Genomic DNA, 27,400 nt, shown 5'->3' with positions numbered 1-27,400 from the left:
CGCATATTTACATGACGTCATTGATAAAAATAAAATCGTGTTGACTGCTGCGCGGTTCACGTATCAGCCGCATGAAATTGTTTTTCGCTGTGTTGCTCTAGTTGAACCTTGGAGGTATTTCGAACAGCACTCCTCGCCTACTGAGGCGCACGATTGTAGTTCAGTGCAAAATTAGAAGTGGTTTAAAAATAAAAAGTTCTCGGTACCTGTGATTTATAAAATTGCAAAATTTACATTCAGTGCAGATTTTAATTAATCCTGAAAAATGTTCAGCGGCATTGCAGGTCAGGCTATATTTTTTTATACAAATTTAATACGATTTATATTTAATACGTAATTATTGATAAATGGCCATTAGTCAGTTTTATAATTAATTATAAATCAAGGCGTTGCTCTTATATTTAACGAATGCATAAAACTTTGTCCAAATTGTTTTCCAAAATTCAAAGTTTTTCCAGTCTAACCAAAAGTCATTATGAATACTGTTATTATTAAAACTTTTAATAATGGGTACTACCTACTTATAAAGCTTAAAAATACCTGACTGCATTTTTTAAAGGTAAATAATTTTTTGTTATTAAATGCTAGTCTGGCCATTTATTACTACAACAACTATAGGATTTTTTCTAAATAAAAGAATACCTTTCTATTGTTGATTTGGTAAGTTGTCAGGATATTTTTGACAGTATATTTTTATCGCAAGTATTAAAGGTAACAGAACACAGTATCCATTAGCACCTCTGCTTCAATTAGTTTAGTTAGCACATCTTACGTAAATCTACGCTTTGTTGTTAAAATATTTAGACTAGTTTTGTCATGCAGATAAAAAAGTAGTATATATTTTTAGTCATTTTAAAAGTATGTTTTTTGCTACCTACCTACCTACTTTTTGCTGCATGGAAAATTATAGACATGTTTAAATAAACACTTTTGTGCACATCTGTATCTAAAACCCCTGTATTTAGGTATTTTATGTCTATTACTGCTACCGGTCCGGAGCTATTGTCAAAACTGCGCATATTTTAGTGTTCATCAGATCAGTAGTTACACGTTTATTTATAATTGTTTAAGACAGGGGTTCCCAATCTTTTTCAGTCCGAGCACACTTGCAAGTTTAAAATGTAATCTCGGCGCCCTAGCCTAGCTAGGCTATTCGAAGTAGATAATCTTATCTAGTGAGAAAGATTGCCTCACGGCGCCACTTTTTAATTCTGTCTACGGTGCACTAGGGCGCCGCGGCGCACAGTTTGGGAACCCCAGGTTTAAAATCAAGTGCCTAATTTTAAAAGGGCTTATAGCATGTATACCTACGTTGATACTGTAATTTAGATCGAGCTGGAGTATCAATATTGACATGAAGACCACTTATTTAAAAAAAAAAACCGGCTAAGTGCGAGTCGGACTCAATGGACAGCGGAGTCTCAGTAACAGGGTTCCGTTTGACCCTTTGGGTACGGAACCCTAAAAACGATGAACCGTCAAACTAGATATTTTTTTGTGAGGGATTCCGGAATAGGATTCGTGCCAAAATGAAGATGTTCATCTGCAATGCGCAGATTATTCTGCTGAAAACAAAATGGGCACCTTTCCTAATACCTAATTTTGGAAAAAAACGGGTTTAGTTTTATAAGAGAACATATCCTTAAAAAACCTACGTTCCAGGTACTTCTGAATGTAAAAAAAATATTTTTTTATTTCTACTCAGAGTCATGAGTTGACGACCTGTCTGGCCTAGAGGGTAGTGACCCTGCCTATGAAGCCGATGGGTTCAAAATTCAAATCCTGGTAAATGCATTTATTCGTGTTCCTGAGTCATGGATGTTTTCTATGTATTTATACATATGTATATATTATATCGTTGTTTAAGTACCTGCAACACAAGCCTTATTGAGCTTACCATGGGACTTGGTCAATTTGTGTAATCATGTCCTATGATAAAAAAAAATGAGTTGGTACTTTCCATCCCAACAGAAAAAAAGTTCCAAAAAATATTCTATAGATTTATTGTCATTTCGTTTGTTACCATATTATTATAGTTACCTATACAAAGTATAATTATTATATGAAACACAACACAACAGAAAAAATCTTTGGTCAATTTTTTTATTAAGATCGAAAGAGCTCACGATTCTGAGTAGAAATAACGTAAAAATCACAGTTTTATTCAAACTAGCCAAGGTGACAATCGTTGGTATAAAACGCCAATCGAAACTTAAATAGTGTATGGAAATAGGCCCGTGACTTTTCGTAGCATCTGTCATCGCAATACTTTACATTTTTTCTTTTCGATTAGCGTTTGTCGATGTACGATTGTTATCTTGACTAGGCCCCCTGCTCAACTAGATGCTATTAAGGCGCTAGACGCCGTTTTGGCCCCAAACTCTTACTTTCTAGAGTTTATTTCTTCTTAGCGGCTTAACTAAAAATATGAAAAAATTATATATGAATCTACATTTTGTAACAATATTTTTAACGTTTGACTTTTTTCCTGTGGCTTATAGTTTTTTCATAAGAGAAACATTACGACGGGCCGTTTTACGATGCGGTTAACTTTGCCTATTTCTACTCACTTTCTACTAAACGGCTTAATCGATACAAAGTTATTTATAAATTAAAATAAGTTCCTGTTAAAACAGGAACTACAAACATGGGCAAAGTTTATTTTATTACAACATGCCATATTATATGATCTCTTTTTATTACACAGCGATCGGTAATTCTAATAGGTATAATATCGTGCTTTCCGGGGCCAATAAAATTACTTATTGGTGTATCGCCTCCTTATTTAGAAAGTCATGGTATCCGCTAAAAAGTAATTACTACAAAGTATTTTCAAGTTTCCTTACTAGGGCAACAAGTGATGTGATCACGTCAAGTGAATGAATCGTTCACTCGTGACCGATCGCTCCTAGGTGTCACGATAATGACACGACCTTTGCATTCCGTCACATTCCGTGGTTGCGCGGTGCCGATGCCGATGAATCATTCACCTCATTATAGTCTATTAAAACATAAAACATGGTAGTTACAACATAATTGCTTCTAGTTTGGGATTGACGGATGATTTGGTACATTTGATTTTATACCTTAATATAATGAAATAAAAATAAAGACTTTATTTATGTAAGGTGGATTATAACAATTTGACAGACGAAACTAAAAGAAATTGTGGTGTACAGGTTGTTTGTTTATTTCGTATATTGGTTACAAAGAGAGATATAAAATCGATCAGCATACAAGAGTACAAACTGGCCTTCTTGAATCGATAAAAAAAACTATATAGGCTTATTAACAGTAAAGAAAAAACAGGTAGTTAGTAGGTATTTTAAATTCCAAGCATTCTCATAAACACCCAGACATTTGATAAATTTACACAAAGCATTAGTAAATGTTGTCTTTACTAAAATCGTAATAGATTCCAGTTTTAGTCACGTACACTACCATCTAGCTAAGCCATGTACAATACTACGCAATACAATTCCGTGTTGGTCATTAATTTTAACACACAAAGGCGTAAATAAGTATACGTCCAGACACGCGTTAAGCGAGCCAAGAATATTTCGATTCAATTATTTCATCATTTAGTAGACAAACGAGGAGCTTATTTATTATGGAATGATCACCTGCTGTGGACAAATATATTTTGGCGTGAAGTCATACGAACATAATGAGCAATATTAGCCAAACTTAGAATACCTAGGTAGTTAAGCACACTACCTTTCCCATTTATCGACCCAAAGTTCAAGCTCTAATATTGATGATTAAGATTTACACATGTACCGTTTGAGATTAATGAGTTTAAAGTATGAATAATTTTTATTATAATGCTAGTCTAAATTTGTTCGCTTGCCAAAGGTTCAAATAAATATTATTATCTGAGGGCGATAACGTAAGCAAACACCATACGATAGTAATCAGAACCCACTATATGTTGTGTTGCGCACCAAGCGAACTTACTTTACAAATGTCAGTACACGTGCACCGAAAAAACTCCGCTGTCAAATGGCCAAGGCTATTTATACAAATAAAAATACAAATTAAGTATTTATTGTTTGAATGTGAGTGGTTATAAATGGTGGTAGGGTTAGTATTTTGTTACATCACAATCAGCCAGAATTTGGCGTACAATACTTTGACTCTCAAATAAGTTAAACATTTATCAGATTATTAGTTAACATTTTCTTCCGTTTTGCTATTGGTAAACTAGGGTTTGGCCATTGTTTGTATTACCTATGCCCGAAGTTATTGGTGTTTACCGAGCTTGCTATAACAGTTGCCTTGTCGCATGAGTTGCTTCGACCTCGGACCTACTACGTCTCGTAATTATCGATTAGGTTAGGGTAGAGACAAGAAAATATGACTAAAGGGAAATATGACTAAGAATTAGAAGGAAATTCAAATCACCAATAGGTTTTTCACCTTCGCTGAAAGAAATTTAAGCGTTTTTACAACGTAAACAAACGATAAGCCTTGTTTTATCAAGAAAAGGCCATCATAATCAAGCTATAATAAAACCAAAACTCGCTGCAGGCGCGATGACATCATCAAGGTCGGCCGCGGCCGGTCGGACTCGACTTAGACAACACGATACGAATCGTCCGTCCCACTCCTGCACATTAAAACTAAATGAACTGGAAAAGGATTACCTATCCAAAATTATCTTACTTACCTATCACAAATTATTAATTATTATACAAGATGTAGTATATTCCTTACCATGTTGAAACTGGCCACTTTGAAACGAAAATAAATTCTGGAATGCCAGCCGCGGTATTTTAAGACCTGTGAAGGGCGCACATGTTTATTAACATATGGGATATTTCATTTCACGAGCATTTCTTGAGTACAGAGGTACTTGAATAAGAAACTCATTAGGCGAACGGTATGGACAAAATAACACGCAGTACCTATTTTAGAATTTATGGATATTTCTACTAGAAACTAGTAGATTTTAATAGTAACCGCTTCTAAAGCTTATGAATGGCTTTCAGATTTTAATATGTATTTACAGTAACACATAAGTAGTAAATAATGTACCCAATTTACCTTAAGAAGATTAATTATAACTACCAAAGTATAAAATTCGTAATCGTGACAATTAATACTTCTGACTTGCCTAACTTCTTATTTTCTTGAATTGATTTCAATTATAAGAACATATAGGATCACCTTTATTGAAGTGTATAGTGAATGATTAAATATAATGGTTATCAAATCAATTAAATTGACATCACAAATCATCATAACCAAAAATAGTCATGAATTCACTGCGTTGAATGATATTAAATATTAATGCATCATCGCCATCAGTAATCATAATCATCACAAGAGTTAAGAACTAAATGGCTTTATAACGAGATTAAAATCGTAATTGCTCAAAGATAGAATGCATAGGTGGTAGACAATGGGTTCCATTGTTTTCAAGGTCGCATAAATAGAACAGAGGTCAATCAGCGACTCTTTGTTGGCAGCGTTCCACTGTGAACAGGTAGAGCTTTATTAGGTATATAGAACAAAGACTTACAATTCGCATGCGTAGCACTCGTAGCAACTTAAGTCAAATGCATAAAATGTTGATCTCATCAGTTAAATATGAGGAAGCCGTTTTCCACTACCTTTGCTGCTGTTACTTATCCTTATTTCGTACAATAATATGTTTATTACTTACTTACGTAAATTGTGTATGGTTTATGTGTTTTAGTGGCTATAGTTCACTTAACTCTTTGGCAGTACACAGAATGCAGATGTGTAAAAGTATAAAATTTGTGTAACCCAAACTGGAGTCCATAATCTGGCTATGACGTTTAGAAAATAAAAGACCATTTAATGCGCTAGGCGTGTGTATCACTCAATCGGTCAATCTATTATTAATCAATTGAACAGAACACCTGTCACATAAGCCTAAAGTCCAACTTTGTTATCAATTTAGGGTCTATCATTATAAGCATAATCATTACTACTACATACAAATGTTATCTCCTTGTTTTAAACATAACATTCAATGGTTCTGTATTCAAATTTCTAACAATATAAATTAAATTCAGGAAAAAAACCATGCCTTAAAAACAGACGTTGAATGAAGATTTATAACATTTGCGATTGCTCGTCTTCCTTACTGAATCGCTATTATTTGCAAAACCCGTATTTTTTTCTTCAGTCCGTGCGAGATGACATCACAGGCGTCGGAATCTGATGTCATGGTAATAGCTGGCCGGATATTATCTCAATTGAGCACTGCTTGCGGGGGACGGAATGTTATTACCGATTTCATTGATAACACTTAAGTATAAGTGCGCTGAGTGCTCTGGTCGGGAATAGAGTATTCGGAGCATTCTGATTAGGAGTAGTGTTTCCGTAGTCGTCCATTCAACTGATTCGTTCAGTATTTTTACCTGTCTAAATGGATCGATCCAGACAAAATAACATGTGGGAGTTCCCACCTACATTGTGGGAGTTGAAGCTTTTAGAGCCATGTACGTGTACTACATTACAATGTCTAACCACATATTAAGAACTATCTATTTTTTTTTGGGAAATTTTAGTCATTCGTTTGTTTGGTCGTTCATTTCATTCAATCAATCAATCTATCAAAACTTTATTGATAAAATATAGTTATTTTACATGTCAACTCATTATATCTATTTAATAGGATCGCACATTATTATTTTATAGATGAAAACATTATTTACACAAATATAATTATTTATTATTATTATTATTTATCGATCGATCAGATTCATTCAAATAATTACGTTCAATCACGTCACGTAGTGCACAACACTATTTTCATTTTATGAAAAATCTGTGGACATAAAATGCCAGTTCAGTTTCAGTACCACGCAGAACTCATAGATAGTTAAATTATATTTATCCGGTACAATGTCTGCTTGTTACGACTACCGGATTTCTGATATGTACTACTGATAAATAAAATTAAGCCGTCAATGAGTATTTCCAATTACGGATGTTTCCTTGGTCATGTACAATATTCAATAAACAAGTAATATCTAATCACATTAGAGATCCAAAGTAAACATAATATAATATATGTTAATTTATGTTTACAATACGTGAACATTTTTCAGACGGTGGTTTTACGTAATATTATTATTCTTTTTAAATATAAAATATAACAAATTATTTTTTGTAAAATCTCCCGTTCCTGAAAATAGTAGATAGATACTCTATCTTTTTCGATGTGATAAATTGTTTACTACATATCTCAATGCGGCTTTTGAAATTATACAATTGCTTCTTAGATGTTTTTAGCTACTTTCAAGAAAAGTAAAAGTGATTTTGAAAATCCATTTATCAATAACCAAACTAAAACATCTAAGTAACTATCTAACCAGTTTTATTAAGTATACTGCCGTCTTGATTCGATGTCCTAGTGTAGGTCATGAAACGTTCCGCAGTAATAAAACGGTCTAGCCTAGACGGGTCGATACACCTGGAGCTAGACTCGGGGCCGAGACCCAGACTGACTGTCGGACATATTTAGATGGTTCTTATTGAGTAAATAACATGTATATGTATAGCTATATTGAAATAAATATGTTATTAAGGTGCGTCTATTTCTTGCTGTTCTCAATAATATCACATTTCCACATAATATAGGTCATGTTGTGATGTCATAAAATTGATTAACAGTTTATCCCTAATAGCAATTTTATGATAGCTACTAAACTCATTCATTTCGAAATTTCCACGTTTACCAAACTAAACTAAGGAAATTTTCTATTAAGGTAATTCACAACCACATCACATAACAGATAACTGTTTAAATCCACCTACCAATTTTGATATTTACCTATATTCCATTGCAGTACTTAATTTTAGGTAAAGTTTAGGTACCGAATCTCCCTATTGCTTTTGCACTGCGGTAGAGTAAAAGTTATGTATTACTAAGATGTAAAAGTTTAGGTAAATTGCAAGAAAATCGTTTTTATGGTGCAATATTTTCTTCGCGAATGAACATTTCCCACCATTCTGCTAAAATTCGATTAACGTTGATCTTGGCGGATATTTATAATCGGTCCATGCGCACATGACGTTATCGACGTTATCGTAGCGATGATGCATTGTTGAGAAATTACACGGACAAACTAATTGCCATTGGTATAAGCTTGCAAACTCTTAAGTGTATTCTTGAGCGATCCCAGATGGTCTCTATCATATCTATATAAATATAAAAGTTCAGTGTTTTATTATTAATACGAGTACAATAATTTATAGGTGCCTACATCAGATGTTCTGATCTAAAGTCTGCCTAAATACTAATTTGTTCCTAAAATTAAATAAGTTATTTATTTACTTTAAACGTGTCGCAGTAATTGACCTAGATTTTCCAAAAATCTGAATTTGATCAGAAAAGAATTAATCATTTATATATATAAATAATTGTACTCGTCACGTTACTATTTTTACTACATATTTTTTTATCATACGTTTACAGTAGCTATATAGTTTTGAAATGCTGAAATGTTCAATCTTCAAACCAACCAGAAATCACGTGTAGATACCATATCCAACTGTCACTTAGTTCGTTAGTTCGTATGATGTTCAAGTGGTTCTGGAGAGTTATTCAGGGCATCAATCAATCGGTGGTCGTTGCGAAATCGGTCGAGCAATGATCCCGGATCGGTTGACCGACTCCCAAATCTATTTCCATTCGGTCAAACGAACGGGAACAATGCACGCGCGTGACACTTGTCGAGTCAATTACCACTCACGTACACAGGGACTAGTAAAAGGAGGTAGGAGTTATCATTGGAATGTTTTTTTTTTTTCTTTGGCATCTATAACACGCCTGTAACGTCGTCAAAAAAGATTAATGACTGCGGTGTAGATTATTACAAATTAAAATATTCACCAAAGTCGTTAGTATTTTTTTCGGATACAAAAATATATTTTTGACCCATTTTTGCATCCTAAAAACCTCAGTTTAACCTGTAGCTAATTAGCTATACTTTAATAATATTTGAATTTCCCTATCAGAATTGTGGCTGTAAATTAATTAAAAATACAGTTGAACACGATTTTATTACGAAACGAAGCGCTTAATTAAATTTATGAAATGAGTTGTTGACCCCACCTAGCCAAGCATGTCCCTGGGAGATTAGTAAGATTAGATTATGGATGCAATACCTAGTATGTAGTGTATAGTTACTTTATTTGCTAAAACCGCAAAAATCTCGTTCAATATAGTTTACTCACTATTTTAATCTTATATGTACTTATAACTAGTGATGTGCCGTTCCCAGGAAAATTCCCTTGGTGAGATTATTCCCGGAAACGTTCCCGGGAATATTCCTCCATGAGGGGAAAATAGGGGAATTTTGAAATTGTGCATAGATATACTATTTTATTTACTATTACAGAAATTCAGTTAACACCTGGCCCCTTTTTATTAAAAAAAAAAAACATTAAAAAGCGTATTTCATCCGCCAAAGTAAATTCCATATACTCCCGGGAATTTTTTTCATTATATTCAACACTTTGTACCTGTTCGTATTTTTCGTAGAAATATCATAGTAGATTCACGTAATTTGAACACTTATTTAGACAGGATGTTACAAAAAATATATAATTCTTATCACCCAACGATGAATTCACCGTATATAATGTAGTTTATAGTTGCCTTGAAGTTTAAATCATTATATAATATACTTTAAATAATTATACTGTGTGTTTTCACGCTTACTGGTAGACAAAAACCTTGGTGAGTCATAATATGTTTGATATGTTATTAGAAAAAAAATATGTCCGTAATTATACATATAAACATATAGGTACGTATTATTATCAATCTAAATTTAATCACTTTGTTGGTAATAAACGTAGCGGATAAATCTATTTATATATTTAACAGAGCCACTTATAACTTATAATCGTCATATTTCAATTAACGCGCACAAGTAGGTACTCGTATATGCGGAATGTGTTTATATTAATAAAAAGTTCAAAAATTTAAAAATGCTCTCTGTTATCACAAACAACGTGGATATCTATCTCCAATTAATAAGAGATGACTTAATTCAGCAGAGCTTTTTAAAATGCTTTGATTACTGTTTAAAAAAATGATAAAAAAATAAATCATTCGAAGAAACGCTGTACCTATGATGAAATGTTTATTTACATGAAACTAGAGTTATCTAAATTAGTATTGTTAATAAAGATACAACTTTTAACAGAAATAGTGGGGATCCGTTTAAGGGCATACTTGAGATCGTGTTATCAGGAAAAAGTAGAGGAATAAATTCATGACCCGAACATTTTTTTTTTCTATGGGACAGGTTGCCCAACTCTGCCAAATCAAAGGACAAAAATGTTTTCCTCCAAAAAAATTCTTCTTCAACTTTTTCGAAATCAGAACACGATATTGAATATGCCCTAAAACGGATCCCCACTATTTTTGTTACATTCTGTATAATAATTATATGGGAAAGCCCCACAGTATTCATATACTCTCTTCAAGAAAAAGATGCACGAAGCCCGCCCGGGCGCCAGCGATATTGATTTCGACGTCTCCTTTGCAGCGCGGTCAAGGGCTTTCGTGCACACTCAACACATGCCGTATCGATTGTCATAAACTACCTCTGTGCAGCTGCTACGATTCTCTACAAACTCTATAATTACTCTATCCATTACAAATGCAATGTTGGCTAAAATTCTCGAAGTAAACAGAGGTATTTTAATCAATGACAGCTTATTTATGATGTAGTGTCGTCAGCTTTAAATCGCCGACGTGTGTGGGTGCGACTTGAGACTGAATAAGCGCTGTCTCCAAACCGGCTTGTTTGAGAATTATTCGTTTAATCCACCTTAAGAATTTATCTCCTGTGTCAATATAATTGCTATGCAATGGATTTTATAGCGGTCATAGTCAGCATTAAATTGTAATTTACACGTAACCCATATTCACAAGGGGGTGAAATTGGTGAAAGTAATTCTTGCGTTAAACTCTAATGAAACATTTTTCCACTCTGGAAGCGCTCGTTATTTACTAATGGAGTGTACCTGTAATTAATAGGGCATTACTAAACAAACATATAAGTTTATAATATTCTTCTTTTGTATTTAATAAAATAGCTTGGAATCAAAATTAACTATAAACTATATTAAACTATAGTTTATAAGTGTTTCTGGGTATTAGTTAAATACCTAACTATATCTCTGCCCCTTTATCCTTCGACTTCGAACCGTATTGTTTACCTCCTATTTCGGAGAGCTGTCTGCCGCACAGTAAAGTTGTTTACGTCGTTTTATGGCATATAAAACAACCGTCAAATTATATTGTTCATTTACATAATATTTACTTTGCATTTCTATGCTAGTCTGTACACACATCTCTCTCTACTTATAAGAATTGCAAAATCCTGGGCTTTAACCGCAAAAATCGAAGTTTGTAAATTTGGACCAACTATCTCTGTCACTCTAATTACGCCTTATTTGGAGTAAAAGAGAATGATGCCCAAAATTTGCGAACTTCGGTATTCGTAGTAGGCCCTCTGAAAACAGGCTGGTCTTTTAGAAATACCATGGCTAACGAAAGCGAAATGTTGAATCAATTTACCATCTATACTGCCTATATGTATTTCGAAGGCAAGGTTGCTGCGTTATTCAATTTGGAAGGTAGTTTTTCCATTTCCTTGGCTAGATACTGTACTGGAAAGGGAGTTGGTCGAAAACGAATATAAATCACCAATCATTATAAATAATCTAATTGATATATTTCATGTCCAGGAGCCTTCAGAAGCATCGGAGAGAAGACAGCGTCGCTGTTCGAGCGCAAGAAGAAGGATGTTGAACAGGTGGCTTCGGAGAAGGCTCAGGAGGCCGCCCACGTCGTGGAAGATCAGGTCAAGAAGGCCGGGGAGCTAGTTGGTGGAGCGCAGTCGACTGCCAATGACGCAGCGAGCTCAGGTAAGGAATAAGGATGTTGAACGGATGGCTCCGGAGAAGGCTCAGGAGGCCGCTCAAGTCGTGGAAGACCAGGACAAGAAGGCCGGGGAGCCAATGACACAGCGAGCTCAGGTAAGGAATAAAGTTGTTGATTATAATTATAATTTGAAGAGACCCGTAACAACGCTTCTCGGTATAAGCAGTCTGTTACGCCTCAATGATCAAAAATTATGGAAGAGGCTCAGAATTGCACCACCTGGCAGATTAGGTGTAAAAGGTTGAATAATTATATATCTTTATTTCTTTCTTGTGATTAACATATCAGTTTATTTATTTGTGAATATATCAAAATGAACAATACTAGTAATACGTTCAATCATCACAAACAATGCGAATGGCGGAAAATATATGAATGAATTGTGAAAATTGGTAAATTTTATTATTTGTAAGGATTCTTTGACTGATAAATACGTTTTAATAAAATAAATAATAAAATGTTTTATTGCAGGCATAAATAAAACTCATAGACGTCTTTGAACTAACTATAAACTAGCTTAACAGAAATTAAAATAATGGATATCAATTAAGATTAATATTATAATTTCCGGTTCTCATTCTGATGACCAGATAGCCAATGCCTGAAAACATGACTATTTGGGTCATTAGATGTAAATATCTAAACCAATTTCAGCTTTTTTAGAGCCAAGACTTGTATTTAGTCATATTTATCTTAAATCGTTGTCATAAAAACTATAAATTTGCACTATATTTTCAAAAGGCTGATGTAATAATTTGTAGGTACAATGATTAGAATTAATAATAAAAACTATAAGTAAACCAAAACTAAAATATTACTAAATTAGATCAAAAATTTTCAAATAAACACAAAATTTCACGTTACATTTAACTGATCCGCGCAACAATGGTGAATTCACTCGCCATTAGTATAGCGCAGAAGAAAAGTATTCCATAAAAGGGAAGTGTATTACTCTGGAGTCAGCTAGTCCACGGTGAGCATAATTTGGCAAAGCGTCTAGGTGTATGGATGTTGATCATCTTATTGTGGAAGTCTAAGAATAAGTGAGGTGATTCAGAATGAGTGTTGCACAGAAAATAAATGATGACGCCCATACGCCTTGCCCATATACCTAGCGCCAACAAATGAGTTGTAAACATTTCCGGTTGCCATTTGTCCCAGTTCTTGACATTTACATCTTCTGTTAATTAATATTTCCAATTTCACAATGGTTCGAAATTCATTTACCTACGTATGCTAATATCTTTATAGATCAATTAATGGATTTTTCTTGAAGTTTGCGTTCGTTTCTTGCGTTTTTTTTACCCGAGTGCTAATATTTTTTTAATAATCATGACAATTAATCGCGTCTCGAACAAACAATAAATATGTTAACGGCACCAATCATGGGACATTTAAGAGAAAATTTGGAGTATTTTTGATATTTCACCGACACCTGTAAAATTTCTACCGCTTTAGGGTCTCCCCAAACCAGTCGACGCGGAGTCGGCTTTCGCCGAGTGTTTTACACCACACTATTCGCATTTAGCCGATCGACCGTCTCCGCGGTTGGACACCTGCGTTTAGCAGTCTCATCCTCCTTGCGGCCGTAGAGACGCCCGATCGCCTGCGACTTGCTATCGCAACAGTTGTAAAGCGACGGTCGGCTCTCCCGTGCTCCGTCCTGCCGTCGAGACGTCAGACAGCACACGTACAGCCGTTGAGTCCGACGAACAGATGTAGGACAGCGGGTGATCGGCAATTGTAAATCTCATTTTTGGAGACTGGTTGTTAGTAACAACCTGAGTTTGAAATTGAACAGACCTGTAAGATTATTTTCCTTGGTAATTGTTACATATTATATAATAACCTGTGATGATGGATATTTTACGCAGACGGGCATGGAAAAAAAGGCTTACCAGCATTTTTACCGTCATCGGCTCTGTTCGGCCGTCGTCAGCTATGTTCGGCCGTCGAAGACGCTGAACGGCTTCCGCCAGCTCTGACCGGTCCTTATCGTAGGTACTCGGCCGTGATCGGAGCCGTTCAACTCTTTCCGGCACCGTACGGCGGTATAAGGAGATTTATGAATGCGAACGTGTGCGGTAGGCTGCAAACAGCGTCGTACGAATGCGAACAGCTTTACGGCAAAACGCCGTTTTCCCGTCGAAAGACGTCGTTTCGCGTGGGCCGAGCCGATTTACGACTTATTCGCTCTTATTGCGTTGACATAAAGCTTTTTCCGTACGCGATTTGCCGAAACGGCGTCGACTAGTTTGGGGAGACCCTTACGCTTTAAAAGTCCAATTCGTCCTTTATGTTTTCTATGTATTACATGAAAACTACTGCAATTAGTTTCAATATTATTAACCAATTAAGACTTTGGTTTTTTGCTCCAGTCATGGAATGTATGGCATCATTCATTTTCAAGATAAGATAAGATAATCATTTATTTGATAAAACATGAGTTGATAAGCTGTTAGTATACAAATTCAGTTCTTTACATGTTCGGCTGGAATTTCAGCATTCAAATATTAATCACAAAAATAAATTACAAATATAAAAGAAGCCGTACTGAAAAATATTGGGAAAAAAAAATGTCAATGTGTGTCAATGTCAAATTACTAAACTAAATTATCTAAAAAGTATGAATTTTAAAATGTTGTATTGATTCACTAATGTCATAAAAACAATGTTCCCATAGTTAACTGTACAGTTCTTTACATGTCTGGCATATTAAGCACGAAAATAAATTACAAACAAAACAAGCATTCCATTAAAATTTCAAAAATTTAAATCAAATATTAATATGTGTCAAACTAACAAATATCTATGAAAATGTTTATGGTAAAATGTTGCCAGCGATTAAAAACTTTTTTTTTATACTTCGTCGGTGGCAAACAAGCATACGGCCCGTCTGATGGTAAGCAGTCTCCGTAGCCTATGTACGCCTGCAACTCCAGAGGAGTCACATGCGCGTTGCCGACCCTAGCATTCCCCCCCTCGTTGAGCTCTTACTCACCGGCAGGAACACAACACTATGAGTAGGGTCTAGTGTTATTTGGCTGCGGTTTTCTGTAAGGTGGAGGTACTTCTCCAGTTGGGCTGATGGTAACTACTTGTTTTACAGGATTTGTCCATACCATCCCATTACTGGAGTCTGTTTCATTATAGGGGTGTTTACTGTATATCGCTGATAGGTATTTGAAATAGACTAATGTTAAAGTCCTTTAGCCTAGATTGTTGTTGCATAATTAGTGTAGGTTATGTTAGTTAGGTAATCAGTAAATGTAGTACACTGATAAAGGGAGTGTATCGATGTATGTCCGTCAATTCCATATTTGCAACCTTATTAATATCTTTAGGTATATTATTTTTTAAGTTTATAATTGTAAGAAAGGAGAAGATATAAAAAACTTAATCTAAATTAAAATGTGAAATAATACTGACAGAAATTGACAGAATAATATTTGTAATTAATAATTACATTGGTACTATTAGTACCAGTACATAAATAGTTATGACCGGAACCACTCTAGCGGTCTAGCCAAGCACTTGGAATATTAGATGGTAACATAATAACCAGTTAGACGACTTTTTTGTCCAATGTTATGAGTTTTAGCAACTTCCTTAAGTTTTTATGTTGTTTATAAATGGGCGTTTACAACTGTTCACAAACGTCCCAAAAATAAATAAATCTTACACCAATTGACCAAGTCTCATAGTAAAAGCCCTTTTTAACTTATTGTATTGTAACCTTGCAGCCAACAACGCCAAGAACTCAGCCATCGATGCCCTGGACAAGGAGCTGTCAAAGGTGTCCCTGGCGGCTGGAGAGGCGCAGGACGCCGCCAACCGAGCCGTCGCTGATGGCAAGAAGGTCGTTGACACTGCTAAAGGTACTTAATTTGATTATAGTGTTGACTGTTGACCAAAATCCGGATATTCCACGTGATTCTAAAGGCCGACGTACATAAGTTGCCTCGTCAGCTTATAAAGGAACTTACTTAGGTACCCATGTATGTTTGCATGTATGCCCCATATACTGATAAACATGAACTCGGAAATGAATATAAATAGTAAAGGATACAACAATTAGACATCTAGATTTATCTAAACAGGGTGGAGAATATTATATGCAGTCTGAAGGAGGATCTGCCCAAAGTAGTTAGTTCTTTCAGATAACAAGATTTGGACAGCAGAATAGACTTTAACTGAAGACTTCATAGATATGAGTACAAGTTCTCTTAATATTTCTTAATTTTTTGCACCTAAAGCTTTTTCTTATTTTCTTTTTTTTTTGCACTCTTCCTAGATACAATTGCAACATCCGTAGATAATACCAAAAAATCAGCAGAGGCAGCAGTCAACGCAGCTAAAGGTAAAGTTATTTTTATATCTACATAACTAAGTATCTTGAGCACAGAATTCTTCTTTAAATACTAACAACTATCTCTATACTTCTTGCTGTAGTGAAATGTTCACGAGCGGTGAGCACGTGAAAAAACTAAGGTGGTGGCTGGGTGAAAGGTAAACGAACTCATTAGGTCTTTATTGTCATCAGCCAGGTTTTACCGCAGTCTGGGCTTCGGCCAAAATAGGATATGCGGAGGTGTTTTGATCATTGTTGGCACATGACGCTAGTTTCCATTGCAATTGTATTCATTTGATTCTGTTTACGTAGTTGCAATTATTTGGTTAGATACATTTTAGCATTTTTTTAATTAAAAAACCTGACCTTAAAGAATTTTATTATCAATAAAAATATAACTTTTTTGGTCGCATACACTGCTCTTGTTTAGTACCGAATTAAGTATATCGCATTCCATACAATAACCGACTAGTTGAGTCGACTGCAATATTATTATTTTGATCGGTCTATCGTTTTGTAGAGACCCTATCGAGCACAGTAGATGCCACACAAATAGCCGCACAGAACGCCCTCGACACTGGCAAATCGTACGCCACTAGTGCTAAAGGTTCGTAGTCAAATGCCATCAAATCAAATTGGTGCCTAGCGTTTGATAAAACGTTATTGATATTAACGTACGTTACACCCTACTGTGACATGGGATTGGATGTACCTACTTTATCCAGCATAAGTGATGTTTTATGTTCATATTTAGATCAATATAAATTACTTATACCTTAAAAACCGTAAAATAATTAGGTAGATAACAAAGATCGATTTTTTTTATATTAAATAATATATTAGGCGAAACAACATTATGCGAAAAAGTTTTATCAAACATTACGCACCGTTATCACACACATCAAATTTATATTTTATTTATTTGAAGTTTTGCTTTGTAGATACCGTTTCAAGCACAATCCAAAGCACTGTAGATACAACACAAAAGGTAGCCCAAACGGCTGTGGAAACAGGCAAAACTTATGCTACATCCGCAAAAGGTATAAAATAAAATCTTACGATTTTCGTTTACAAATTTTGACTGTTTATTAATGTATTCTTTTATTGCATAGATACAGTATCCAACACTGTGCAAAATACAGTGGAGGGTACTAAAAATATTACACAAAGTGCTGTTGATCAGAGCAAAGCTTACATCGGCAGTGCAAAAGGTACCATTGTTTCTATTGAATCGTACTAACAAGTGTGTTTAACATTTTGTGTTTTATTATTGTGTGATGTTAGATACGGCCCAGCACACGCTCCAAAGTGCCCTGGACACGTCAATGAGCTATGCGTATTCGGCTTATGATATCGGAAAATCCTATGTTGATAGCGCTAGAGGTATTAACGCTTCTTAATTTTTTTGCCAGCATTATTTTTCTATTGCTACGCAAAACTTTTTTGGCCAATTTAGTTATTCTTTTGTTTTTTCGTAGATACAGTATCAAATACTGTAGATAATACTAAAAAAGCTGCAGAAAGTACGATCGAAACTAGCAAAACATACGTCGGTTCAGCCAAAGGTAAAAAATATTTAAAAATGGACTTTCAATTATGTGTTGTCAGCTTTTTATGATGTCTTATATGTGTTTGCTTTCGCTTGTAGATACTATTCAGAGTACTGTGTATAGCACTGTAGATACAACGAAGCAAGTTGCTCAAAATGCGTTAGAAAAAGGGAAGGGTTATGTTGATAGTGCCAAAGGTACGTAAATAATTCCGGAACAAATAAATTCATAAATTTACTATATTCATATAATGTTATTCTATTGCGTTTTAAACATACGTAATTAAAATTTATAGATACAGTAGCGAGTACGGTAGATACGACCAAAAAAACAGCAGCGGCCGCGGTAGAGACAGGCGTATCATATGCCGGTGCCGCTAAAGGTAAAAATTTCTACCTATTGTTAATTTAAATTGCTGCAAATAAATTTTGTTTGATAAATTAGTAATTCCAACTTCGATTATAGAATAAAACGGTTTTTTCTTATATATTTTAGGCACCATTGCAAACACTGTCAGTAGCACAGTAGATGTGACAAAAAATGTAGCCGCGTCAGCAGTAGAAAAGGGAACTTCAATTGTAGGAAGTGCTAAAGGTATTATGCTGTCTAATTTTGGGTTTGCTTTTGTATTATTTAATCCTTCTTGATTATTATTATTTATTTGATGAAATTGAAATAAACTCGTAGGTACCGTTGTCAATACCGTTGATGCAACTAAAACAGCGGCTGCTACGGCGGTTGAAACGGGTTCTTCGTATTTAGTCAGTGCTAAAGGTATATCAACGTCATTGTAAAATAATTATATTTTTCTATTATATTTTTTAAATATTTTTATTCTTCTTCTGTAAAATATTTATTTAATTTTAGATACCGTTGCAAATACTGTTCATAGCACAGCAGACACAACTAAAAATGTTGCCGCATGTGCTGTTGAAAAGGGTTCAGCATTAGTAGGAAGTGCTAAAGGTACAATTTCAGTTGCTCTTTAGTTAATTAATTTAGTTAGTTCCCTTAATTCTGGATTACAATAAATAAATAAACTTATAGATACCGTTGCTAGTAAGTACTGTAGATGCAACCAAAACTGAAGCTGCATCTGCTATGGAAACAGGCACTTCTTATTTAGTGCAAAAGGTACCTATTGAGTTTGTGTTAATATTTTAAATAATTTGTCATTTGATTTTTTTATCTATTTCTTTTATACACATAATGTCACAAACACATGTTCATAGTACTATAGATGTAACAAAGAATGCCGCGGCTTCCGCTATTGAAACGGGTTCAGCCTTAGTTGGAAGTTCTAAATTTAGGACGACTGATACCAAAAATTCGATATAAAATTAAAATAAGTATTTTGACGGGTTTAAACATTTTTATAGATACCGTTGCCAGTACTGTAGATGCTTCCAAAAATGCAGCCGCGTCTGCAGTTGAAACGGGCACTTCATATTTGGGAAGTGCTAGAGGTATTTATATGTTGTTATTCTGCCATTTTTTTATTATTTTTTAGTTAAATTTTAGTTTTTTTATTATTTATTTAATTTGTAGATACTGTAGCAAACACAGTTCATAGTACTGTAGACGTAACAAAGAATGTAGCGGCGTCAGCTGTTGAAAAGGGCTCTGCGTTAGTAGGAAGTGCTAAAGGTACAAATTATACAACTGCATCACTATACTACAAGAATTTGTTCTTTCTTCGTCATATCATTACATTTATTACCATATTTGTAGATACCGTTGCCAGTACTGTAGATGCTTCCAAAAATGCAGCCGCATCTGCGGTTGAAACGGGCACTTCGTATTTAGAAGTGCTAGAAATATTTAAATTTGGTTATTCTGCACATTTTTTATAATATTTTTTAGTTTAATTTTGGTGTTTATTATTTATTTAATTTGTAGATACTGTAGCAAACACAGTCCATAGTACTGTAGACGTAACAAAGAATGTAGCGGCGTCAGCTGTTGAAAAGGGCTCTGCGTTAGTAGGAAGCGCTAAAGGTACAAATCATACAACTACATCACTATACTACATGAATTTGTTCTTTCTTCGTCATATCATTACAATTATTACCATATTTGTAGATACAGTTGCCAGTACTGTAGATGCTTCCAAAAATGCAGCCGCATCTGCGGTTGAAACGGGCACTTCGTATTTAGGAAGTGCTAGAGGTATTAAAATTTTGTTATTTTGCCCATTTTTTATTTTATTTTTTAGTTTTATTTTAGTTTATTATTTATTTAATTTGTAGATACTGTAGCAAACACCGTCCATAGTACTGTAGACGTAACAAAGAATGTAGCGGCGTCAGCTGTTGAAAAGGGCTCTGCATTAGTAGGAAGCGCTAAAGGTACAAATTATAAAACTGCATCACTATACTACATGAATTTGTTCTTTCTTCGTCATATCATAACATTTATTACCATATTTGTAGATACCGTTGCCAGTACTGTAGATGCTTCCAAAAATGCAGCCGCATCTGCGGTTGAAACGGGCACTTCGTATTTAGGAAGTGCTAGAGGTATTAAAATTTTGTTATTCTGCCTTTTTTATTTTATTTTTTAGTTTAATTTTGGTGTTTATTATTTATTTAATTTGTAGATACTGTAGCAAACACCGTCCATAGTACTGTAGACGTAACAAAGAATGTAACGGCGTCAGCTGTTGAAAAGGGCTCAGCGTTAGTAGGAAGTGCTAAAGGTATAAATTATTCAACTCACTATGCCACTCGTACATGAATTTGTTCTTTCTTCGTCATATCATTACATTTATTACCATATTTGTAGATACCGTTGCCAGTACTGTAGATGCTTCCAAAAATGCAGCCGCATCTGCGGTTGAAACGGGCACTTCGTATTTAGGAAGTGCTAGAGGTATTAAAATTTTGTTATTTTGCCCATTTTTTATTTTATTTTTTAGTTTTATTTTAGTTTATTATTTATTTAATTTGTAGATACTGTAGCAAACACCGTCCATAGTACTGTAGACGTAACAAATAATGTATCTACAGTGCTTCCAAAAATGCAGCCGCGTCTGCGGTTAAAACGGGTACTTCATATTTAGGAAGTGCTAGAGATATTTAAATTATGTTATTCTGTCCATGTTTTATTTTATTTTCATAGTTTGATTTTAGATTTTTATTATTTATTTAATTTGTAGATACTGTAGCAAACACCGTCCATAGTACTGTAGACGTAACCAAGAACGTAGCGGCGTCAGCTGTTGAAAAGGGCTCGGCGTTAGTAGGAAGTGCTAAAGGTATAAATTATTCAACTGTATCACAAAACTACATAAATTTGTTTTTCTTTCTTCCTAATATCATTACATTAATTACCATATTTGTAGATACTGTAGCCAGTTCTGTCGATGCTACTAAAACTGCGGCAGCGAACGCTGTAGAAACAGGCAGTTCATATTTAGGAAGTGCTAAAGGTACTTTTTATTATTCATTCATTAAACCACTATTTTTTGTTTTCATAATTAATTTTTTATATTTTTCATTTTATTATTTATAGATTCGGTTGCCAACACTGTCCATAGTACCGTAGATGCGACTAAAAATTTAACAGCATCTGCCGTTGAAAAGGGCACATCTTACGTGGGTGCTGCTAAAGGTACCTGGCAAAATTTAATATAATACTTTCTTCAGTTTTGTTAGGTTTTTTACCATAACATTAAATTAATTTATATTATAGATACGGTGGCCAACACTGTCCATAGCACTGTAGATGCGACAAAAAATTTAACAACATCTGCCGTTGAAAAGGGCACATCGTATGTAGGCGCTGCCAAAGGTACTCTATTAGATCCTATATCAATGAAATAATTGGTGAATAAATTATGATTTAATAGATTGGAATACTCATTGTAAAAATTATTTGTAGATAGCGTAGCGAGCACACTTTCTAGTACAGTAGACGCTACTAAAAACGTCACGGCGTCTGCTGTTGAGACCGGTTCCTCGTTTGTAGGCAGTGCCAAAGGTAATTTATTTGTGTTAACGATTTAATATCCATCATTCCCTTTTTATTTGTTTTTACTTGTGTATACATTTATTTACTTATTTTTTTTTATCGTTTTTATATTATTTTTAGACACCCTTGCAAATACTGTAGACGCAACCAAGAATGCGGCGGCGTCCGCTGTTGAAAAGGGAACGTCTTTAGTAGGAAGTGCTAAAGGTACTAGTTGGCTTTTGTTTGCGTAATTTGTGATTAACATCTAGATTAATTTGTTAAATCTTAATACAAATTATACTTTTTGTTTGCATTACCTTACAATATATTATTAAAAAGCTTCTTATTTAAAAAAATAGCAGTTAGAAAAATAAGTAAGTAGGTATTTATTTCACAAAAAACTCTTAACTCGTTAAACACTTTATCTTATCAATCATTACATCTTAGTTTAAAAAAATGGGAAAACATACTTATTTTATTATTATGTTAATTTTCCACGTTACTTTGTAGATACCGTAGCAAGCACAGTACAAAGCACTGTAGATACCACTAAAAGCTTTGCCGGTAACGTGGTGGATAAGGGATCGTCGCTTGTTGGAAGCGCCAAAGGTATGCAAGCATTATCATACAAACGGCGCCAAAGTTATACACCGTGTTTTTGTTGAATTCCGATAACTTCGGCACCGTGCAGCGTTCATTCCATAGATTATAGCCAGCTGCAAAGTCGTAAAAAAAATATACAATGGTGTTTTAGCTGACTGTACAGTGGCAGAAAAGAGTTGTATGCTAGACAGTTAAAATATGTATTTCTTGTTATTTTACAAATACAAGCTCATTGGTTTATTCAGTTACGTGAGATTTATACACTATGATTCAATTTAAAGTTATAAAAAAAAACTAAGTTGAGATAATTTAATCTATAATACTGAATTGGAGTGACGATTTTTCACTCGTTAAATCCCTTATCAGATAAAATTAATTGTTAAAGTATCGTTACAAATATAGGTACTTAACTACACTGTAAGGTACCTACTATCAGTCTATCAACTGATTTTTTTTTTTTAATAAAACACACTAATTTTCAAAGATATCGGAATTCGCAAGAACATTAGCACCCACTAAAGGCAAGCAGGCGCATGCGTCGTGATTCTCACCAAACAAATGAACACGTCGCCATGTCTGGCGTTTCGCATTGTTTATTCTCGAGTGACCCTCTATCGTGGTCACCTTTGCACTTTACATTGCTATAAATAGATTGCAGTGCAAGGTACAACAGAAGGCGTCAAATTACTGAATATATTACAAAACGAGTTGTATACATGGGGTTACATTTGGTTCCTTATATTTCGTTTAATTGAATTTTTCATTGTTTGAATTTTGATCGAAAAGTGTTTTTTTTTTTTAAACCGTTAGCATTTTGGGACTACTACGAAATTAACTTAATCTTACCTTAAAAGAAACAATAATTTTAAGTTTACAAAACAAAAGTTCTGGAAAATGGATAGATGAACTCAGAATTCTGTTACGGTTCAATGATTCATGTCCAAAATGGATTCTTCCATAAATACCTTCACGTCATGATAGCTCTTACTAAACTTGGAATAAACTAGCAAAAATCATTTAAATCATTTTACTTTAAGTTGCATGATTTTTTTGTCTTCCTTTCTTTTCTACTAATTTTCTTTTTTCCTGCACTTTCCGTAGACCTAACAAGCTCGATTTATAATACTGAAAATACTGAGGTTTCATCAGAGGACGTAAAGGGCATTGTAGAAGATACTAATGGTAACTATTCTCTTATTACTCGTAATTTCTCTGCTTTATATTTCATGCATCTGCTTCTATCGAAACAAGAACTTAATTAGTTGTTTTAAATTAATTTTGGCGAACAACTAAGTTCTTGCGGGCGCATATTTCTCATTTTTCTTCATAGCTTTTTTTCTTTTCTTGCTTGTAGTGATGTGCCGACGAGTTACTGATACATACTTTTTGATTTTTCTAGTAGGAATCGAAATAAAGCAATTCTCAATAACGTTCTCTATAAAAAAGGTTAGGTGTACGTATAAATAATTTAAAGTCTTCAAGTTGGCTGACGATATTTAAAAACTGTCGCTCGTGTTTTAATTTGCCAAAATCACTATTTTAAAGTATTATCTAGTTGCCGCTTAGTCAGGAAAATAATTTCAAGTGAACCTACAAATGAAGTGTTGTCGAATATAGTAGACTCATTAAATCTTTAATACAATAAATACTTAATTTGTAAATACTAGCTGGTAAAAAAAAAAAAAAATTAAGGTATATTTATACGTATCCCAAAAGAAATAACATTTCAGTTATGGAGAACGTAATCGAGAACGATAACCATTCATCCTCTTATTTCTCGCAATTATCGATAAGAGCACATCACTATTTCTTTGCAATCACAGAACGCGTCCAAAATGGCATCTCATCTGCTTTGATCCAGACCAATGGAGTCGCTGGCAGCTTCCACGGTTTGTATCTGAATTGTGCCGTACAATTGTTGGTCGATAGTTTGTAAAATATGTTGTAACATTTGTAGATGGAATTCAAAGCAAATTCAGCTCTACAAAGGCTACTGAGGCGGCGGCTAGTTGCAAGAAAGTCGCAGAAAATACGACTGGTACTTGAGTTTTCAGCGTTGTCAGCATTTTTGTTTGAAAACTAAAAAGATATTGAAATGCTAATTAAAAACATCGAAATATATGGAAACATTTTTCGAGGAACAACTCCATGTATTTTGATGTGCTATGTCATGTTATATATGTGTGGGTTCAAAATTCGAATCACCCGTTAGACCACATTATTGTCTAATACCTACTGTTTCTCATTTGTGTGGCATTTAAATCTGTGTGTTTTATGACTTTTATGAGTTACGATCTAGAATTAATGCGCTTGAACATGACGCGCCATCATTAAACTAACCGTTATTTAAGAGAATAAACAATTCATTTCCTCATTGAAATATCTCGATTTCATATCTGATCATATTCTGACAGCATGGAGTGAATCTGTATATTGATCTAGATTATTTTATGCAGTTATCACAACCATATACTTGGTGCTGACTCAATGGACTGCGACTCCAAACAGTAGTTTCCACTTCCCAGTAGTAAGTAATAGCGGAAACTCGGGTCATGACTCAATAATCCTTGAGCACCGAGAATCTCTCACCATCCATGTGCTTATTCTTGACCCGAAAATGTAAAACGTTACGACGTCCGCAACACAGGGCCTCAATTTCCCAAATATTCGTGAATTTCTTTCTTCATTACCAAGTTGCAGTTACACAACGCAAATACCAGCCAGTAAGTAAACTTAAAACCCAAAAAGACATTTCTAAAGAAGGTCGGGCCTTTCAGGATTAGGGCCTCTGTTAAATCCTCTCAAAAATGTTAATATATTCTCACATCATATTTTTACACAGACACAATCCACTCGACGGTAGACAGCACGAAGAAGGCGGCAGAGGAGGCCAAAGCGCAGGCGGCGAAGGCCGCCGAAGACGCCAAGGAAAAGGCCCGACAGGCCGCGGAGGCCGCTGCTGCTGAGGCCAAGAGAGCGGCCAGTGAGTACCAATTGCATTTCTATGGTTTATAATTCTATCAGTCATTAACTCATTATTCCAACCGATAAAAAGAATATCTGAAATGCTCCATTATTAATGGTTACTTCCAACTTTTTGTTTTTACTCGTCTTCATAACAAAGAATTTTTTTAATTAGCAGCCTATCTGACAGATATGTAAACTCTCCTCCTCAATAATATTTACACATTAAAGCAAGATAAAGATATTAACATTCATTTAAAGTACATACCTATGCTTATCTACTTGTTAACATAAAATATGGCAATTATAACACAAATAACTGTAATTCCATGCAGAACTGTCAAACTCGTTTTTGTATTGAAATTTTGATGAATATAACCGTGATCCAAGCACTCATCCCCACATTTCCAGACGCAGCGATGGAAGAATCCAAAAAAGCAGCTGAGAAAGCCGCAGCGGACGCTAGCAACGCCGTGAACAGCACCGTTGACAACACGCTGAAGCGCGTGGAAGCCGCCGCCGATGAGGGCATCAAGAACGCCGGACACGTCGTCGACGCCAAAATTAAGGACGCCGACAAATACCTCAGCGAGAAGCGCGACGCGGTAAGTTTAAAGAGATATTACAGCACTAGAAAATAAGAATAAATATGAAGGTATCCGCAGAGCAAAGGGAATTTGTAGTCATTTGTTTCCCAGTGTTTCCAAACGATTATGTTATTTGATTATGTAAAAAAATATGGGGCACATCTTCTGGATGACCCCAAAGACCTATTGCAAAAAAAAAACCACTTGCTGCCCTAATTTTTTATTTTCAATCAGATTGAAAATAAAAATTAGGGCAGCCTTGGGGATCCACCTATCACAACTTATATAAACACATTGTTCCCAGCTCGCATCGAACCTATCGACGGCAATGCACGACGGCTCCGAGGGCGCCGCCGGCCTGCTGAGCAAGGGGCTCGCCGCGTTCCCCAAATAAAGCAACCAGCGGGCTCCCGCCACGTGTACCTGCATTCAAGCTCCGTTCTACTGGAATCGACAAACCACAGTCCATAGACGTGTCAGCATCACCCTCCATAGACTTTTTTCTTATCACAAGCCTCGTTCGAAGGGTGATTCTTTCATGCAACTCTGCATGTATTTATATATTTACTTAAAATAGATTACGCGATGCGTTCTTTCTCTTTTATGTTGCCATTATGTAGGATGCAGAAGAAAAAAAAAACATTTTAATATTGTGTTAATTTTGCCTTGCATCTTATGGATCTTGATATTTATTGGTTTTTTGGTAGCTGTTAAAAAAAGTTAAAAAACCGCAATCTTCCTGTAACACAATTTTCGTTCTCGATTTGTTTATTGTTTTATATTTTTCAACTGCTGGTACAACTAGTTTTAAGTTACCTAAGATAAAATTAATTTAAGTTTTACTCAATAAATGTTATTATTATAGTAAGAACAAAATGCATTTAAAAATTGCGTTTTATATATGTATATTCTTCAAATAAATATTTGACATCTTTTTACGATATTTGTTGATATTATCTAAGTCACAATGTAATCTCAGTTTTTTGTTTTCATATAGCAATAGTCTATAACTATAATTTAAGAGGCTCTGTACTAAAGTTATACCATGTATATTTAATTTGAGCGCCGTGCTTTGCTTGAAACCGTCCAGCAGCCTTATAGAACAAAAAAGTAACAAAAATAATACATTTACTTAATGATATATACACAATATATATCCTCATCGCCGTCTGCTTAGCAGTGGGTATGTACCTATCTTTTATACATCAGATTCTACAAAAGTTTATCTAGTTATATTATACATTGCTATACTTTTATAAATTTTATTGACAGACATGATATATTTTATTGCTGCCTAATGTTACATCAGTTACATTACAGTTAAATTATTATACTAATGCACAATAAAATATTATACTTTTTCATAAGCATGAGGTATATTTTACTGTTAACAATTTCTCTATTGTCTATTATCAACTTATCAGTGTCGTAATAAATAAATTACCACCCA

General features: G+C 34.6%; 1 protein-coding gene across 37 annotated transcripts; it reads left to right on the top strand.

The window, feature by feature from the left end:
- The first annotated feature begins 37 nt into the window (after positions 1-37).
- On the top strand, positions 38-27,400 carry LOC133524429 (perilipin-4-like). Of its 37 annotated transcripts, XM_061860430.1 has the most exons (36): positions 91-284; positions 9,710-9,721; positions 11,746-11,925; positions 15,685-15,819; positions 16,236-16,301; positions 16,813-16,899; positions 17,234-17,332; positions 17,405-17,503; positions 17,577-17,675; positions 17,771-17,857; positions 17,941-18,039; positions 18,138-18,224; positions 18,338-18,436; positions 18,530-18,616; positions 18,710-18,808; positions 19,222-19,308; positions 19,391-19,489; positions 19,742-19,840; positions 19,925-20,011; positions 20,092-20,190; positions 20,275-20,361; positions 20,442-20,540; positions 20,627-20,713; positions 21,000-21,098; positions 21,186-21,272; positions 21,356-21,454; positions 21,536-21,634; positions 21,725-21,823; positions 21,935-22,021; positions 22,307-22,405; positions 23,501-23,581; positions 24,223-24,288; positions 24,357-24,437; positions 25,242-25,382; positions 25,775-25,968; positions 26,255-27,400. In XM_061860430.1, exons 1-36 carry the CDS (start codon positions 266-268, stop codon positions 26,342-26,344), a joined length of 3,420 nt encoding a protein of 1,139 aa, XP_061716414.1. In that variant the 5' UTR covers positions 91-265; the 3' UTR covers positions 26,345-27,400. The 37 variants fall into 37 exon arrangements, with proteins under 37 accessions (XP_061716434.1, XP_061716419.1, XP_061716414.1 ...); XM_061860435.1 differs by lacking the exon at positions 16,813-16,899 and having other exon boundaries at positions 90-284; XM_061860431.1 differs by lacking the exon at positions 9,710-9,721.

Source organism: Cydia pomonella, chromosome 13, assembly GCF_033807575.1.
Source record: "Cydia pomonella isolate Wapato2018A chromosome 13, ilCydPomo1, whole genome shotgun sequence".
Taxonomy (NCBI): Eukaryota; Metazoa; Arthropoda; class Insecta; order Lepidoptera; family Tortricidae; genus Cydia; species Cydia pomonella.
The sequence above is the reverse complement of the archived record's forward strand: the minus strand, read 5'-3'. Positions and strand labels throughout refer to the sequence as shown.

Coding starts and splice junctions, on each gene's coding strand:
- LOC133524429 (XM_061860430.1), top strand. Junction 20,714..20,999: donor GTATTTAGGAAGTGCTAGAG/GTATTAAAATTT, acceptor TTTAATTTGTAG/ATACTGTAGCAAACACCGTC. Junction 25,383..25,774: donor TGAGGCCAAGAGAGCGGCCA/GTGAGTACCAAT, acceptor CCACATTTCCAG/ACGCAGCGATGGAAGAATCC.